General features: G+C 37.8%; 1 protein-coding gene across 1 annotated transcript in view; it reads right to left on the bottom strand.

The window, feature by feature from the left end:
- LOC131737573 (DNA nucleotidylexotransferase-like) overlaps window positions 1-14173 on the bottom strand; it is a 98824-nt gene extending 84651 nt beyond the window's left edge. Inside the window, 5 exon segments of the mRNA XM_059027822.1 lie at window positions 617-764; window positions 766-807; window positions 8017-8093; window positions 9359-10171; window positions 13759-14173. Coding sequence (XP_058883805.1) covers window positions 617-764; window positions 766-807; window positions 8017-8090 — 264 coding nt within the window. The 5' untranslated portion in view covers window positions 8091-8093; window positions 9359-10171; window positions 13759-14173.
- Between the last annotated feature and the right edge of the window lie 3603 nt (window positions 14174-17776).

Genomic DNA, 17776 nt, shown 5'->3' with positions numbered 1-17776 from the left:
TTTAACTTCTGTATGTATAATTTTATTGTATTCTAACAAATAGCTCCATCGGAGCAATTTGAACAGCATTCATGTCTATGTATTTCATTTAATTGAAGGGACTCTGTGTTGGGGATTAATATTTAATGGGGTAGAAATCTAAGATGACATATTTTATAACAGAGACACCCTACACACAACGTTTGAACGTATTGCATGTGTTTCGATATAGTAGCATAATGGCACTGATGTGGTACCACAGTACTTTAGTGGATCGGTACACACTGAGAATCCAATGATGTCAAAATATGAAAATATTACCATTTTAGCTGCTTATGTGCTACCATTGCTCCTTCGTACAGAATCATTGCATTGTCAATCGAGGTTTTCAACCATTGTATCAGACATGCATTCAACAAACTGTATTGAATTAAAATTTAACATCGAATCAGATCAATAAATGTACCACACAGTTGCAATAAAGTGGAACAAAGCATATTGATGTTTGCTTCACACTTATTTTCAGCTTGTATTTTGTCTTTTTTTTTTTGCCTATACAGCACCATCTAGTGTGTAATAGTTCCAAACACATCTAAATAGAGTCTGTGATGATGTCCAAGACCACACCTGACTTCACATAAACAGGACTGGCACTTACCCCAATGCGATGTCTGTCTTCTACAGTTACAGGTTTCCCTGCTGTTATGCTCTCAGTAAACCAGGATATGTCCAAAACTTCAACACCAGGAAGATCCCCCAGGTTCTTATTGTGAAGCTACTTCCAATTCAGGGGGATTCTCCTCTGCCACAATATGGGTGACAGCATCACTAAACAGCACAGGAAAGGCACACACATTTCTGTCAATGGTGAGTGCAAATAAAAGTGGGCCCGTAATAAAATATGTTGGTACCAATAAATGGGTTTGTCCAAATTGAACAAAGGGGTGTTTTTATGTCTGAATTGTCAAAATATAACACTGTTTTGTCAAACATAAAGAACCAAGATTGTTTTTTTGTTTTGTTTTGTTTTTTCCAATTTATGAATTTATGAATATAAGTATGTAAAAATAATGTGATATCTTGTAACAATTGTAAGTCGCCCTGGATAAGGGCATATGCTAAGAAATAAATAATAATAATAATAATAATAATAATAATAATAATAATAATAATAATAATAATAATAAAAAATAATTTTTGTAACAAAGCAACATCTGCAGTTTTTTATTAATTTAAAGAGAAATAACCAATTACAATGAAATAGGCTCCACAAACAGAAAAATACCCCTTCTCCACTGGCACATATTTGTCCAGCCACGCGAGAACCAAACCGTGAAACTCCGGCCTCACAAGACATCTGAATCCGGCTGCGAGCCGAGCTGAGCCAGGGGCGGGGTTAAGGATTTTCGTCATTACGTTGCGTCAGAAAAGTACCGGCTCTTTTTTCTCTGTGGGCAGATAGAAGTGTTCAGGAAGATCTGCAGTCGTGTGTCAGAAATTCAGAATTCCTGACGATTTGAAGCAAATGGGTATAAACTGTGGGTACTGTACACTTACCTCACACTAAGACTAATTATTAGGAAGTTCATCAAAAGCCATCTGCTGTCCTGGGTGAAGATACAAGGGAGCCTAACAAAACAATAAAAAGCCTATTTAACACTTCATTAACTCAACAGACCTTGTAAAGGAATGTCACCTTTACATTGTGGCCAGGGCAAGAAAACGAGTGCAAAAGTCATGATGTCTGCAGCTCCAGGCAATTTAATCTCCTTGCTTCTTAGCCATAATAATACTCTAGAGATTATCAATTACCATTGGGTGCCAGTTCCAATTTAGCTGATGTCAACTTGAAGACAGTACAGTGACTAGTTTGCAAATAAAACTAGTTCAGATGTTCAGATGTTTCTGTATTTAGTTGTAATTGTCTAACATATTACAAGATATACATTTTAAAACATTAAAAGGTCATTTGGGGATGTAATAGTTCATTTAGTTTTCAGAAGTATAGCTTTTTTATATTTTCTTAATTACAGTAATGTTACATCTTATTCTAAACCCCTCCATATGGATTTATTGAAAACTAGTATATATGACAAGTATCATCATTTGACTGGTACAAACCTTATGTCAAGCAAGCAAGCCCATGTTAAATTAAGAATGCATAAATAGGGGCCTCATTAAGAAAAGGGGACCTAATGATGACCTGTAAAAAATTAAATAAATAAAAAATCATTTTGAATACTTTATCACTCCTTTACAAACTACTTAACTTAAAGTAGCTAAAAATATATATTTTAAATCTTTTTTTTCAGACTGTCATTGTCCCCTTACCTTTTATAATGATGTTTGCCATCATTCTTAGTGAGACATTGCAATTTCTCTATGGTGATGTGCTTTGAGGTCAGGAGCACCCTTGCCTTCCATAGACATATGGAACGAAGACTAGCTCTTCCAAAGTGTCTGTTAGTAAGCAACAACACCATACAATACTTAGCTGTGAAGTGTAAGCAATACAATAGGAAACTTGATCCAAAAAAACAGCTCATTGGATGGTGCTTACTCTTCACTGGCTGATCTAAACTGTGTTATATACTCTGTGGAAGGCAGCTAAAAATGAAGAGTACTACTGCGCTCCGCTAAGAGCACCTTAACACAGACTTAAATAACACCCCAAAAACCCTAATGAGTAATAGCAATAAGAACCACTCAAAATTATTGTAAACTTTGTAAAAAGGTAAGGGGAAACACTGCTCTTTAATTGTAGGTTCCTTATTGAAATCACAAATAGAAAACTGCTTAAACTGCCTGCCGACATCAACCAAAATTGGACAGCTTTAAAGCTTGGCATTATATAAACTTCTAGATGTTTGACCTAGTCTTGAACAACACTGGGAGTTAGGGGAGAAGTATGTTTTAATGTCTATTTCCTGACTTCTTCCATTCCAATTAAAGATATGTAATTGGATTCACAGATGACTTTTGATGGTGTGCACTTGTCCATAATGGAAAAGTCAAGCCAATTAATTTCTCTCAAAGCTGTATTACCAAACCAGTGAACTGATTCAATAGTTATGTGAAAGAGATTAAATAAGTACTGTACTAATGAAATCCACTGGTTCATGAATCACAGAAGGTACTTTATGCTGTTCAAGGTGTACTGTAAGTAAGATAACCAAGGCTTTCATGTTATTGCCTTTCATTAGCATCAACATTCTCATCAGTCCTTTTTGTTTTTGGGCAAGACCCGACTTCTTTATTCCAAGTCATGTGCTATGGGACCTTTCACCTGGCCCCACCTACTCTCTCTCTCTCAGTATATATGTAGAGTAGGTGGGGCCAGCCGAAAAGTCCCATTTGAGCCAAAAGGTCCCACAAACTCACAAGCTATGCCCAATTGGAATAAGCCACAGCTGCACTGGAGAATCAGCCACCTATTCTTGGTTATCCCTGGATTTAACCTTACAATAAGTGGCTGATGCAATCTAGGTGGATCCTGGCACTGTAAAATGAGCTGTGGTATAGGTTTATCAAGTCAACCCCTATGTGTGACTTACTGTAAGAAACATAGCAACATGCTCCTGATACAGCCTTGACGTATATCCGACAAAGTCAATACCAATGAAGTCAACTAAGTGTTAATAAAATGCCATCTAATCAGAATAATTTTTTCATGTGAAATGCGAGTATTTCAATTCTGCTGGGAAGAAATATATGGATGTTGATAATTAAAGCCAGCAGGCACAGTGAAACGAAGTACAGTAGTGTTGGGCCTATGCTGTATAATAGAGTCCAGTTTTAAATGACTATACTATCTACATATTCATACAATGTATTGTAAACGTAGCCATCGGCTGAGGTTCACTCTTCACCCTACACACACACACACACACACAGAGTCAGACACAGAACGGTACTTTTGCAAAGCACTTTTTCACACAAACACAGTACCTATTCTTCAACAGGTCTATTCAGCAGCTGGCTTGTACTCTTTCAGCCTGGTTGCCTATAGCTGTCTCTCCCTCAGCAGCCCTGAGTGCGGGGCTTCCCCTGTCCTTATGCAGGGCTTAATCAGCCTCAGGTGCTTCTCATTTCCTGTAGTCCCATGGCCTTCTGGGAAATGTAATCCCTGTACCACCTCTCGGATTACAATTTATCTCCTTCTCCCCCTACTCTGCCACAGTATGTAGCCTGGTGAAACCGGTGTGTCTGACACACCCCCAGACTTGTATTAGAACATTTTGCTTCATGCGTTATTCAACTTTGCATTTTAATATAGATAAAAACATACATAGTATACTGCCTTTTTATGCACAACATCGAGGCTTGCATTGCCTTTAAATAATACATGTTTGTTATAGTTAGCTTACTGAGGACAGTGTACTAAACTCTTACGTTTGTCTATAAAAGTGTGTTTATAGCTGGATAACTATCGTATTTTAACATCTAAAGTGGACTATTCTAAGTGTTGTACTTGAATGTTGTTTGTTCTGATGTTTAATTGCTTACGGTAAAATTCAACCCACCACATTTAATTACCTGTTTAATATCATATTATTTGTGTTCTCCATCATTGACTTTTTTTGTTTCTGCTTTGCTCAAGTTTCATAATGCTTACAAACAAGTCCAATAAAATTACCTAAAAGCTTAATTTAGAAGTGAGGTGATTTAAAAATGACCACGTTTTGCATTTCTCTAATTTACTAACTCACTGTTGCAGTGGGGGCAAAATTACACACAAAGGTTCTCATTTACGAAAGGGCGCTAAACTTTATGGTGCGCGATAATTGCAATTACTGTTCATGTTAATCATTTCCGTATTTACTATTGCAATTGTATTCATTATCACGCGAAATAGTGGGCATATTATGGTGCACACTCATTTTATTGTGCCATACTATGGTAATCAGAATGAAGATGTGATTTGTATGGTAATGCATGATAATGTTTTTAAATGAGCATCCAGCTCAGAATAATGAGATGAGCTGTATTCACATGATATTTACTAAAGGCTGTTAATTTTAGTGCGTGCATTAAAGTGATCATTTATTAGTGCGTATGGGAACCAGGATTTAACCTCTATTTTTCTGGTCTGAAAACTAGTGATGTGCAGTTCGATTCTTTTTACTAACTCGATTTGTTTGATTTATTCAGTTGAGTGAATCAATTCAACAGATTTGTTCGTTTGGTTCACTAACACAAAATAAATACATCTTGCTTAATTACTTGGTCATGAAATTTTGTTTGAATGGAAAAAACCACATAACCTTTCAGCTGCTGATCTGGGCACAGAAATACTTGTTATCCCTCTGGGCTGTTCGTCACCCGGGAGATGTAAATCGGGCAGCTGACCTCCTCTCAAGGGAGGGTCCTCACCTGTCAGAATGGCGACTCCACCGTTAGGTGGTAGAGCGCATTTGGGAACGTTTCAGGGAAGCCAGAGGCAATCTCTTTGCCACGGCAGAGATGACTCATTGCCCCCTATGGTTCTCCTTCCACCGCTGCGAAGGTCCACTAGGCGTCGACGCCCTAGCCCACGAGTGGCCCAGGACGCTCTTGTACCGATTCCCGCCAATACCGTTGCTCCCGGCAACAGTTCTCCTGGTGGCCCCCAGATGGCCCAGGAGAATCTGGTATTCAAAGGCACCCTCTGGCACCCAGAACCGGGCAGACTGCAACTGTGGGTGTGGCCCCTGAACTGGACCGTCTGTCCGCCTTAGGGCTCTCAGGCACAGTCGTTAGAACACTGCAGAACACTAGGGCCTCCTCCACAAGGGCATTGTATGCCTGTAAGTGGAAATATTTTCAAAATTGGTGTATGACCAGAGGTCATGACCCCATCTATTGCCCTATAGCAATTGTTTTACAGTTTCTGCAAGATCTGGTGGGTAGATCCCCTTCTACGCTGAAAGTGTACCTAGCAGCAATATCTTCATGCCATGTCCCCATTCACTCCGTGTCCCTGGGTACTCATAGTTTAGCGACCCATTTTCTGAAAGGCGCTTGGCAGTTACGTCCTCCTGGAAAAGACATCCACCCCGAGTGGAGCCTAGACGTGGTATTGGAGGCTCTCACTAAGGCCCCGTTTGGGCCTATACTTTCCATAGCAATGAACATCTCTCTATGAAGACAGCCTTTTTATGAGCCATCATCTCCGCAAAGCAGGTTAGTGAGCTACAGGCTCTGTCAGTGCACAGCTCCTGTATGCGTGTTTGGGATGATGGAAAGTGGGTGTTGTTGCTCATGAACCCTGCTTTTCTCTCTAAGGTAGTTATGGCTTTCCACTTAAATCAGTCAGTGGACATGGAGGCTTTCCATCCTCTTCCTTTTTCTTCGGAGATTAAATTCCCTGCCCAGTTAGGGCATTGAGAGCTTAATTTTAAATGCAAAATAGGCTTGTGAATTAGCAGGCTTCACCCTATTTTTGTCATTGGAGGCTGCAGTTTAGACATTAGGCTGGGCATGATTCCAGTGTCAGCAATCACACCATGAGTTTCTAAAGCTGCTAATCCCAATTCTAATGATTTATGTTGAAACCCTACCCCAGCACCAAGGCATTATTATCGGGATATTACTTATTCAATCTTAGCACCCCTTTGATAAAACAGTTACATGGTTATTTCACTAGGTTTTGCTTTTGAAGATTTTCAATGGAGATATCCCAGGACTCATACAGGCAAATACCATACCAAATGGCAAAAAATATAATTCCACTGTATAAATACTGTAAGCATTTCTGTTTTTTGTTGTGTTAGGGTACATCATTTTATTTTACTCATGAGATACTCAGGAGATGAAACTTATTTATTTTTAATTTAGAGCACCCAATTATTTAACCTTCCAACAGCTCAGGAGAAGGTCAGTGGGCTTCCTCCAATCCCCTCCTATACCACAACTGAGCCAATTGCCTCTTTACATCCAGGAACTCGAGTGGATGTCAGCTAGCTACTGGCCTCTGGAGGACAAAGGCCAGCCTTGCAGGTAAAGTCTGAGCTTAATAAGCACCTGGCCTTTAGGGTATACTGTAGTCTGATGAGGAAAAACAGTCCCTGACGGTTTTGCCTCCCTAACTATCGGGAGCACCAGAGCTGATACAATGATTCCTTTGGAATCCCCAGGGAACGAACCTGCACTCCCCTCATTATATAACTCAACCGGCACACCATGTGGCCATGCTTTTACCAAGTGAGCCACTGAACTACGGTTTTAAGGCTGCCTACTTTTCTTTTTTTTTTTTAAGTACTAAATGTTCAAACATTATGTTTGTACCAACATGTACCAGCATGTTTTGTTTGTTTTTATATTGAAAAAAAAAGCTTTTTATTGTGTGAAATTTCAGTTTGAGGTGCAGAAATTCTATCCTGTGGTTTTGTATCAAATGTGTATCAAACAAAGTGTATACATGTATAAACTTGCAAGCTGCAGATGTGGGAATGATGCCAAACTGAGCCGACTGCAGTTACACCAGTTTCATATATAAACTCCCACCAGTACCTGTGCTGCAGCTGTGGCTTATGCACAAACTTCAGAATGTGCCAACTAAGCAGCACCCGACACACACTTCCACACAACTAGATGAGTTAGAACTTCTATTAGGTTTTGTTAATTAACTCAACTTAACATGGAGACATATTTCTCCATAGCTCATTTAAACAAAATGTCTCATATCTGAAGTCAAAACAATTTTTGTGACCTGAAAATAAGGTTATTTCACATCTGCAGAAATACCTGAATTAAAACAAAGTGTCTGGCAATCATAAAATCTGGTTATGATTGAGTGGTTGGGCTTACAGTATATTGTAATAGGTACATTCTCTAATAGAAAAAAAGGTACATTTCAAATTTAATTATTCAGTTTTCCCAATACATTTATTTACAGTTCTTGATACAGCATGTTTATTTGGCCATGTTTTACACTTATTTGCGATTTATTGTACCTTATGCTGTAAATGCTTCAAGGCTATCTTTAAAGTAATAAAGTAAAATATTGAATATTCTGTTCATTCATGTCAAACTTGTAAACTGGATAACAATACATACCTTATTATATCTTCTACTTTGAAGCCTTTCTTTCTTGCTAAATTGGTGAGAAACTGTCTTCTGGAGGACCCCATTTCCTTTCAATGAGAAATATGCCCTTTTCACAAAATGTTATTTCGTTTTTAAGCAAGGAACATGACACTTTCAGCTTTTGTCTTTTTTTCATGGGCGGCAAAAAAGGAGTGTTAAGCAATTCCCTGAATAAAATATCAAGAGCTAAACTTCTTCTTCAAATCCTCGGTCTGATACCTCGCCTGTGTTTGTTGTTGTTACCCTCTTCAAACTGAAAGACACCCACTCTGATCTCGTGTTCTTGTGTCTTTTATTTTTTAGATTACAAACAGTTGAAATAAACTGCCTGACGTGCCAAACAGGAAGAAAATGAAATACCTAAGAAAAGCTTTATTGGTAAACAGCTACATCCAGGAGCCATAGGGACTGTTGTACATATTACTGTTTAGAATGGCTGACTGCTTACAGTAGAACAAGATATCAGTTTTTTGATATCAAGATATCAGTTTGTGACCAAAAACAAAGAAGCATCTGTGAATTGTTACTTTATAATATGTATACACTAATGTAGCATCTGACATGGCCACATGTTTTCCTTGAACATATTGTACTGTACAGTACGGTACTCTTGTACGCATGTAGTATGATCTTATACACACACACACATAACCTCTATGATCCTTAAACATACAGCATTGTAAATATGAAGTCAGTATTTCACATGATGTTTGAGATATTAAATGTTGAAAGAGTGATTCTAGTTAAAACAAATGTGGCAGCTAAAAAATATTTTTTTTGTATGATATCCATAAACTTGACAAGAGTCATACAATACAGCTGTGTACTACACATCCAACATAAAATGGTTTGATACAATGTATTTCCATTATGAATTGGTTCATACTATTGCAATATCATTGGTTTGTTAAAATATGAATATGTTACTGCATTCTTTAAAATACTCATCCCATTGGAGCTGCCCTTGAGATACTCTTGGTGTAAAACCCTTGCATTGCAACTGTACTGCCACTACAGCTATGGCCAAACGTTTTGCATCACCTCAAATTTTAGGATTGAGACATAATTTTAAACAAAAAAACTTTATGACATAATTTCAATATTTTTAACATCATGTAATCAAAGAAATTATATTGCAAGTCTGCCAGAAGCCATAATATTTCATGTTAGATTTTGAAATGTAACATTTTTCATTTAGTAAGCTCTATAAGCATCCTTAATTGCATTACTTATATTTTTCATATTCCTGTTTAAACTTTCAGCCAAGAGTTCAGCTACAGATTAACAAAATCATGAAACTATTTATACTTACTCATTGCCTTCATCAAAACATGAAATGATAATTTACCACCACGTCTCTAAAATGCACAATAGGATAATTCATGAAGTTCCAGGGAGCAGAATATTGTTTACAGTCAGTGGTCCCCGTTTAGACCAGTCATGTGGGAACATGTGGATTTGACAAGGCTGGCAGCTCTGTTCAGTTTGCTGAAAACGGCATAAAATGGACAATGGAAAGCACGTTACTGCAGACAAATGAAGTGTCATGTGTACACTGAGGAATCAAGACCTTTCTCTCTGAAGAGGGCCTGTATTTCAATGAATGGAGCCCACTGGGGCCTATCCACTTGCTTTAAATTAATCTAAATAGTGCTGTCAGTTAAATCCTTAATAGGACCTTTCATGAATTTGTTCATATTTTTACAGATTCTGTGCAGAAATCGTGGTCCATAATGTGGCAATATTTATATACGCCACCATTAAGATCATAAACAGACTGTGATCGAGTGGTTTGCAGTGCGCAGGTGATGCAGGTGCTCCAGCAGCGACAGACACAAAGTTCACGGTTCAAAACAGTTCTTTATTTTCTGTTTTCCCGGTTTACAACCGGTTAAATAATAATACTGGCTCTACACAACGATGTGTATTGCCAGCATATAAACCAAGGGGTTCAGTCACGAAATAATAATACCAAGAACAACACACAACATAGACACGATCACATCTCCTGATAGTGAGTGCTCTTAATGCAGGTGCGGTGCAAGGCAAGTATAGTGACAGTAGTGAAGTGTAGTCCGGGCTTGATGCTGGCCTGTAGCGACAGCTCCCGGTTCGTGTTAGCCATCTGACAATGACAAACACAGACAGTTAGTTTCCACAAACAAACAAAACATTTAACACTCACAATACGCTTTTCACAGTCCATTTCCTTTCTCGGTCTTTAGCATAACCACATCAAAGGAACAAATTACATCGTCACATCCCCAGTTATACCCTTAGTCACACCCCCTGCGATAGCTAGTTCAGTCACGACTCCTCCAATCCATGACTGACACATCGCGTACTGCATTCAGGCAATGAATTCAGGCATTGTGACTCCGCTCCCTTCCTGGATGGCTAACTTCCAACTGACCCTGGAATGAACTGCCAGACCATCCAGTATGAGGCACTCTGTTCCTGTTATACATTGCCCCCACAGGTCGGGAGGGAGATTGTTGACTAGGATTCATTAGCTCTGTCACACTGACCCATTCTGTTTTTCTCACAAAAACTTGCCAAAAATGAAAACAGCAATAGCATCCATATCAAGCCATAAATGAACAACCGGTGTTTGCTTTAAGGGCTATGCCATCTACAATTTCAGATTATGCAATTTCTTAATTGTTTAACTTATTTACGATTGTTTTGTATAGTGTAATTGTCGACTTTTATTTATTAAGACACATTTCACAGAAATACAGAGCTCTCTTGACAGGAAGTAAGTATTATAACGTTTCATATAAATGCCTTATACTGTATATACATATAACAGTGTATTGCAATAGCCTATTATTATTATTATTATTATTATTATTATTATTATTATTATTATAATAAAACTGTATTATATGTTTATAACGCATTTATAGATGTATCAATGATTCCTCTGCATATGAATGTGTAGCAGGGCAGCAGTGTGGAGTAGTGGTTAGGGCTCTGGACTCTTGACCGGAGGGTTGTGGGTTCAATCCCAGGTGGGGGACACTGCTGCTGTACCTTTGAGCAAGGTACTTTACCTAGATTGCTCCAGTAAAAACCCAACTGTATAAATGGGTAATTGTATAATAAAAATGTGTAAAAAAAAACGTAATTGTATGTAAAAATAATGTGATATCTTGTAACAATTGTAAGTCGCCCTGGATAAGGGTGTCTGCTAAGAAATAAATAACAAAAAATAATAATCTGCAGTTACATAGTCTGCCACTAGAGGATACTAATGTACAACTATAAATCCTTATCCATTGGTAATTTACTACTTGATTGTATTATAGGGTTATTCACAAAAGCCATTTTCTCTCTATAAAAAAAAAATGTAAAACTAGAAATAAATAACTTAAGAAGAGGTACAAGCCACTGATTACATGTTTAATTGGATACAGAACTGGAGTATAGTCAGGATTTCGTAGTTGGCCATATTACCTTGCGTGCAGCTAGGTTCCAGTGGACATAAAAGAGCAAAACTACTGTGCAGACACCAAAACACTCCATTGAAATAAAGAACTGACTAAATAAGGTGTGTAAAATAGCTGATCTTGATATTATTGCTCAAAAAAAAAAAAAATAGAGATTGGGTGTTTGAAGTATTGCTGTGACTTAAATCGGTTGTTAATGCAATACGGGGTAGGAGCTTGTATTTTCAGATTACACTAGGGTAAGGTTTGAAACCAGTCAATGTTACAACAGGGAATAAAACAATTATCTGTGATTTTTATTTTCTGCATGACCTTCAAATCAGAACCCTGTCAAGAGTAAGGTCCCGCTGCACATTTAAGATACAAAATGTTTTTTTAAAAGTTTCCCTTGCCAGAGTTCAAACTGAATTTACCGTGAAAAATGTTTTTGTTGGGATTTTAATTGCTTGTAGGTGTTTGTTTTTTGTAAATTGATTTTACATGCCCTTTATTAAATATTGATTTTAAAGGTCTCGAACAAACATTGTAACGATCTGTGGGGGTGGTAGAGGCAAATGCAGGGAAACACTGGGTGAACAGAAGATTGCATTCAACCCTTTGGCAGAACAGCTAGTGTTTCTGGTCCTGTTCTCTGGTTTAACATTTTTGGGAAGACAATGTCCAATTTTTAACTGCAATTCTAGGCAACCAATTTACAGTTTCAGTGATATCAGCTCTGCTGGGAATGTTTCCTACCTGTGCTATTAATCATAAGAATACTACAAAATGCTTATTTTAACTTTCTTCCTCAACTGTAAACATGTTTTATTGTTATACTAAAAAAAAAAGTATTCCATATATCCAATATTAAGTCAACTAACTTCAATGGACCAATGCTCTTACCAATAACCAAGTATTAAAGCACCAAGAAATATGGAAACTATTGTCAAAATATTCTTAGAACTATAATAATACTTAGATCAACTACTGTATAAAAGCACACAACCACATTATACTTGCACTGTCTTACATTGTATTTAATTGTGTGTGTGTGTGTGTGTGTGTGTGTGTATATATATATATATATATATATATATATATACACACACACTTTTTTCTAATGATTTAGGTTATGTTTGCATCCACGGGGCGTGAGGGGTGTGCTTGTCCGACACCGTATACATAAACATAATGATGATAATAATATAATAATTCAGACTAGAAACATGGCTTAACACTAAGGTTGCCACCTTTTCCACAGACCAAACCCGTATACATATTTCTCAGTCAGTCTAGCTCTATCAAAACTGCAGTATACTGTAATACAGTTTAACACAATACCACTAGATCTCGGTACAAATCAATAATCATGCAGTATACACAGTATTGTGCTCTTGATATTTCTAGCAATCGAACTTGCAAGCTAGAAAAATAGTAGCTAAATCATGGTAGGTTAGAGGCTTATCTTACCTGAGATACGTAACTGTGATGATGAGTAACAATGAGTAATCAATGCAATTTTTGAAGCAAAGATCCTGTCTACGTGTTGTTGTTTTGTTGTTTGTTGGGGTTTTTTTACAAATTATTTCTGAGCCCCCGCCATAAATATTAACAAACATTATTAATAGCAGTTAAAAACTACGGCACTATTGGTTGTATGTCAGTAGAGACAAAATTAGTGAAAATGTACTTAAATTTGGTTCGGGTTTTTCAACGTTACTAATGGCTACGGCTAAATAGGGCAGCAGTGTCGAGTAGTGGTTAGGGTTCTGGACTCTTGACCGGAAGGTCATGGGTTCAATCCCAGGTGGAAGACACTGCTGCTGTACCCTTGAGCAAGGTACTTTACCTAGATTGCTCCAGTAAAAACCCAACTGTATAAATGGGTAATTGTATGTGTAAAAAATAATGTAATATCTTGTAACAATTGTAAGTCACCCTGGATAAGGGTGTCTGCTAAGAAATAAATAATAGTAATAATAAATACAGTATTACTTCGAATTAACGCCTCAAATTAACGCCTCACTCAGATATCAGCTTTTTAATAGACGCTGCCCTCGAATAAACGCTGCTCTCAGTAAAAAAAACATAAAGGTATTTTTTTCTACCCCTGCTCAAAAAATAAAGAAAGAAACGTGCAACTCTGCCTATGTACATGACACCCCCGAAGAGACTGCAACTTCAATCCAGCATGTAATACAAACTAATGTACACCCACCTTAGTAAGCAAATGTTATTTTATAGTAGAGTCCCAACAGACAACCCAAGATGAGTTACTTACAGCACAGCAGTCCTTCACGTCCCTTTTTTTTCCAGCAGGGTTCGGTGCCAACACAGCAGGGGATGAAACAAGGACTGTCTGTTTATCTCGTCAGCTTGGATGGTAAAAACTTAAACTCAGAGGAGCTGCGTACTAAGTTGCGTACTAGCTAGTACGGTACTATCTCGGGATCATCCCCAGCTGCGTACTAAGTACCAATTGCATCGAAAAAACAAGAGGAACAAAGTTGGAGACTAGCTGATCCCCAGCTTTAGTACGGTACTAAGGATCAAGCATTGTTGTTGTTACCAAACAGGAACTGAAGGGGGCTCTGAATCATTCTTTCATTCATTCATTATCAAAACCGCTTTATCCTTTACAGGGAGCCAGACACGGCACAAGTCGGGATGGCTCTGAATCAGAACATTTGAAATATTTGTAACAGTAATGTATGTATTTTATGATATTATGAGCTAATAAACATTTTTACAATGTTACAAATAGGTGGACATTTATACATATATATTAAATTACTCCTCAATATCCCTGCTCGCCCCTAAGAACCACCAGTGTTGAGTCCCCTCAAATTAAAGGGAATGAAAAGACTTGCTGCCCCCCCTCCCCCCCCAAAAAAAATACGTCTCTCAAATATGAAAGCTACTATCGCATACTACAGGCTCTACATGCATGACTTACAGGCTCTACATGCATGACTGTAATGCTGCCGACACCTTCCTTCATTATTAGTAGTTAACAGTATTGTAGTCGTAATGTAATTTTATTTTACTATTACAATATCCATACAGGCAGCAGATGCTTCAAATATAGTGACGACATATATATTATATGCACACATTATTATTTCAGCAAAAATAAACTGCCAGTACATTCTGGGACTTTCACATGTCTTCCACTATTCCACTTAGTACGATACTAAAATTCTTAGTCCATAGCAAGAGTTAGACAAAGTTAGTCCCGTACTTAGTATCCTCTAGAGGGCAGCAGCAGTTATTTTGGGGTTCGTTGCAATTGTGACCTTTTTTAGTACGCAGCTGGGGACTAACTTCAGCCGCCAAGTTCGTTGCAATTGGTATTTAACTTGCATACTAGTTTAGTACGGAGCTGCGTACTAACCACGGGATCATCCCCAGTTAGTACGCTGCTTTCAGTTCGTTGCAATTGACCCTGTATGTTTAAATCACTGTTTATTTTTGTGTGCACACTATTTTACCATCTGCATGAGCACTTTCCCAATATTAGTAGGAAGTCCTGCCCCACACTCAGTCCATCAAAAATAGAGTATCCAGGGGGATATAAAAAAGGAGGAAGGAGGAGAGCGGTGTAGGGAAGCAATTTGGTTGTGGTTGCTGAAGTAAAACTGGTTGCTGTTATTGTTAAATGGGCAGAAGAGTCTTGGCTACCCTGAAAGAAGGATTCTGGCTGTAGGATAATTAATGGATTTGGATTTCTTTGTTTTGTTGTTTTGGGACTATGCTACAATCTTTCTGTTTAGTTTTTGGATTTTCTTTTTTTTGTTTATGTATTGCAACTTTTTGTGACTGCTTTTCATATCCGGTCATAATGGGCTTTTTTTTTTTTGAAAGCCACCAGACACTGTGAAACTTATTGGGATTTTAGAAAGATGTGTTTTATTTTATTTTTTTTATTTTTTTGAGCTGTATACATTTTTTTATTTTATTTTATTTTTTGGTCGTGTTTGTGTTTGGCCGGGCTACATTGTAGGGGCTGTCCAGGTTTGAGTAGATGGTGCCAGGAGTCCGGTGACCGATGAAGAGAGAGAAGGGAAGTGATGTTCATTATTATTTGCTTATTTTTTTGAGACTTTGATATATTTTAGGTATTGTTAGGTTTGATATTTTTCTAGGTTCTCCCTCATTTTTAACTGTTGCAAGTTTGTGTGTGGTTTTTAAAGAGCATTTTTACCCTGCTGAGAAACAATAAAATTTGTTTTAACCTACCTTGGTTTCCCTTAGTGTGTGTGTTGGACCCCCGGGGATCCAAAAAAAAACAGTTCTGGGAAGGTTATTACTACTCGGTCATAAAGGTCCTTGCCCTTTTCAAACTCAAGGTGGCGTAGTTGGTACTATTCAAATTATTCATTTACTTGTGGTTACCCCTGGTCACCCCACCCTTGACACACACTTTAATGATAGGCTGCTAACTCAGTTTTAAAACGTAGCTATGGTTCATTAACATAACACAGTGGAATGATCACAGTATCATGTCAGTATTGCACGTGTGAAAACTTTTAACAATAAAGCCAAAACTAAAACGCTTTAAATTTAAAACTGGTTAAAAGTAGCAAGCACTGACAAATCCCCCCCCCCCCTTTTTTTTTTTAAATACGGTGCAGAACTAATTTATTTTAACATATTCCTTAGGGACTTTGCGATACCTGCCCGGTGAATGTATCAACATGTATCGACATTAACAATCTAAAGCAAATTTGCACCATTGTTACAGATTTTATAACAAGTCTGGCATAAACAATTGTGGCTGCTACTTTAATTAACCCCTTGTAAAAAATAAAATAATAATAACAAAAAAAAAATAACACAAAACTGCTTAACCTAAAAAAGAAGTCGTACAAGTACCACAGTAGCAGGCGCAGTTTACACTTCCTGAGTTTTCTGATCGCATCATAAGTTCCATATTTCCTAAATCCATTGATGGAAATGTCTGGTCTGCTTTTAATGTTAAGCAAATTGGCTTCATCACTCATTGCCATTCTCATATTCACTTTGACATCCAACACATTCTTTCCTTTGTCCAGCGCGCGCTTTTTTAACCTGTGCTGCATACCACCAGTCTGTCAGAGGACGGGATTGCACACTGTATACCACACTCTGATTGGTGGTGTAATCCTACTCTACACTTACCAATTGACTTTCACTGACAATGTAATGGAAGCACAGGGACAAAGACAGGTTGTACCATAGTGCTAAGAACCAATATAATACTCCAGATTTAGAATGCACAATTGTGTTTCCTCATTGCACCAATCCCACAACAGCTCTGCTGAAGGTCAGTGGGAGTCCTTCCACACCCAAGCTAATTGTCTCCTTACACCCAGGAGCTTGACAGCAGATGTTGTTGAGCTACCACATGGCCCATGGCCAGCTGTTCAGGTTTTTGCTTTCAGCACACCAGGTGCCTGGCTGGTGTAGTGGAGTGAGGAGAAACAGTCCCAGCCGACGTGCATCCCTAACCTGCGGGAGCACCCAATCCAATGCAACGCTCCTTGTGGAATCTCCAGCGAAGATCATCAGCTTCCCAGCTTACACAAGTCTGTAGGGAAGTTCACAAGCTAACGTTCAGTTATTGGGTTGCTTTGATGGGATAAATGGTTTCTCTCCTTCACATTATAATTTAACAGTTCATTAATTAAACTGTGGCCTAAATAATGCTTGATGTTTTTTTATTATTATTATTTCAGTTAATTGTCCTGATCAGCCAAATGTTTAAGAATTAAACATACGTCTTATGAAACAGATTTTAAGCATCACGTTACCGAAAAAAACATAACAGTGTTTAAATACTGAAATGTGTTTATGATCTGTTCCATAAAACAGATTAAATTTGTAAATATTTGTAAAAGTTTTACAAAAGAGTGACATGCTGTCACAAGTGATGTCTAATTCAAACACATTAATGAACAGATCAGTTTAAATGTCACCTTGATTTTTTCTTACAGTACTGATTAGTACATGGTAAAATCATTGGTACCGAAGTGAAGTGATAAATCGATTTACCAACCAATACATCAAAATGCCAATAAGAAACTGCAATCCAAGTCTCAAAAGACAATACTGCACCCTGTGTGAAAAAAAGAGTGTGTGCAAATAAAAAAAATCTGACAAAATAGTTATTTTATTGCTGAATCAATAGCAGCTGGAGTTTTTAGTTGTATGTGTATGCAACATCCTTGCTCAAAGTTAAAGCCTGGATATGGAACAACACAATGCCACAAAGGCCTCTTCATCTGTCCCACAAGAACACTGCGGTACTGGGACGGGGT

The sequence above is a fragment of the Acipenser ruthenus genome, chromosome 7, assembly GCF_902713425.1.
Source record: "Acipenser ruthenus chromosome 7, fAciRut3.2 maternal haplotype, whole genome shotgun sequence".
In the NCBI taxonomy this organism is placed as follows: Eukaryota; Metazoa; Chordata; class Actinopteri; order Acipenseriformes; family Acipenseridae; genus Acipenser; species Acipenser ruthenus.
This window is presented reverse-complemented; position numbering and strand designations above follow the sequence as displayed.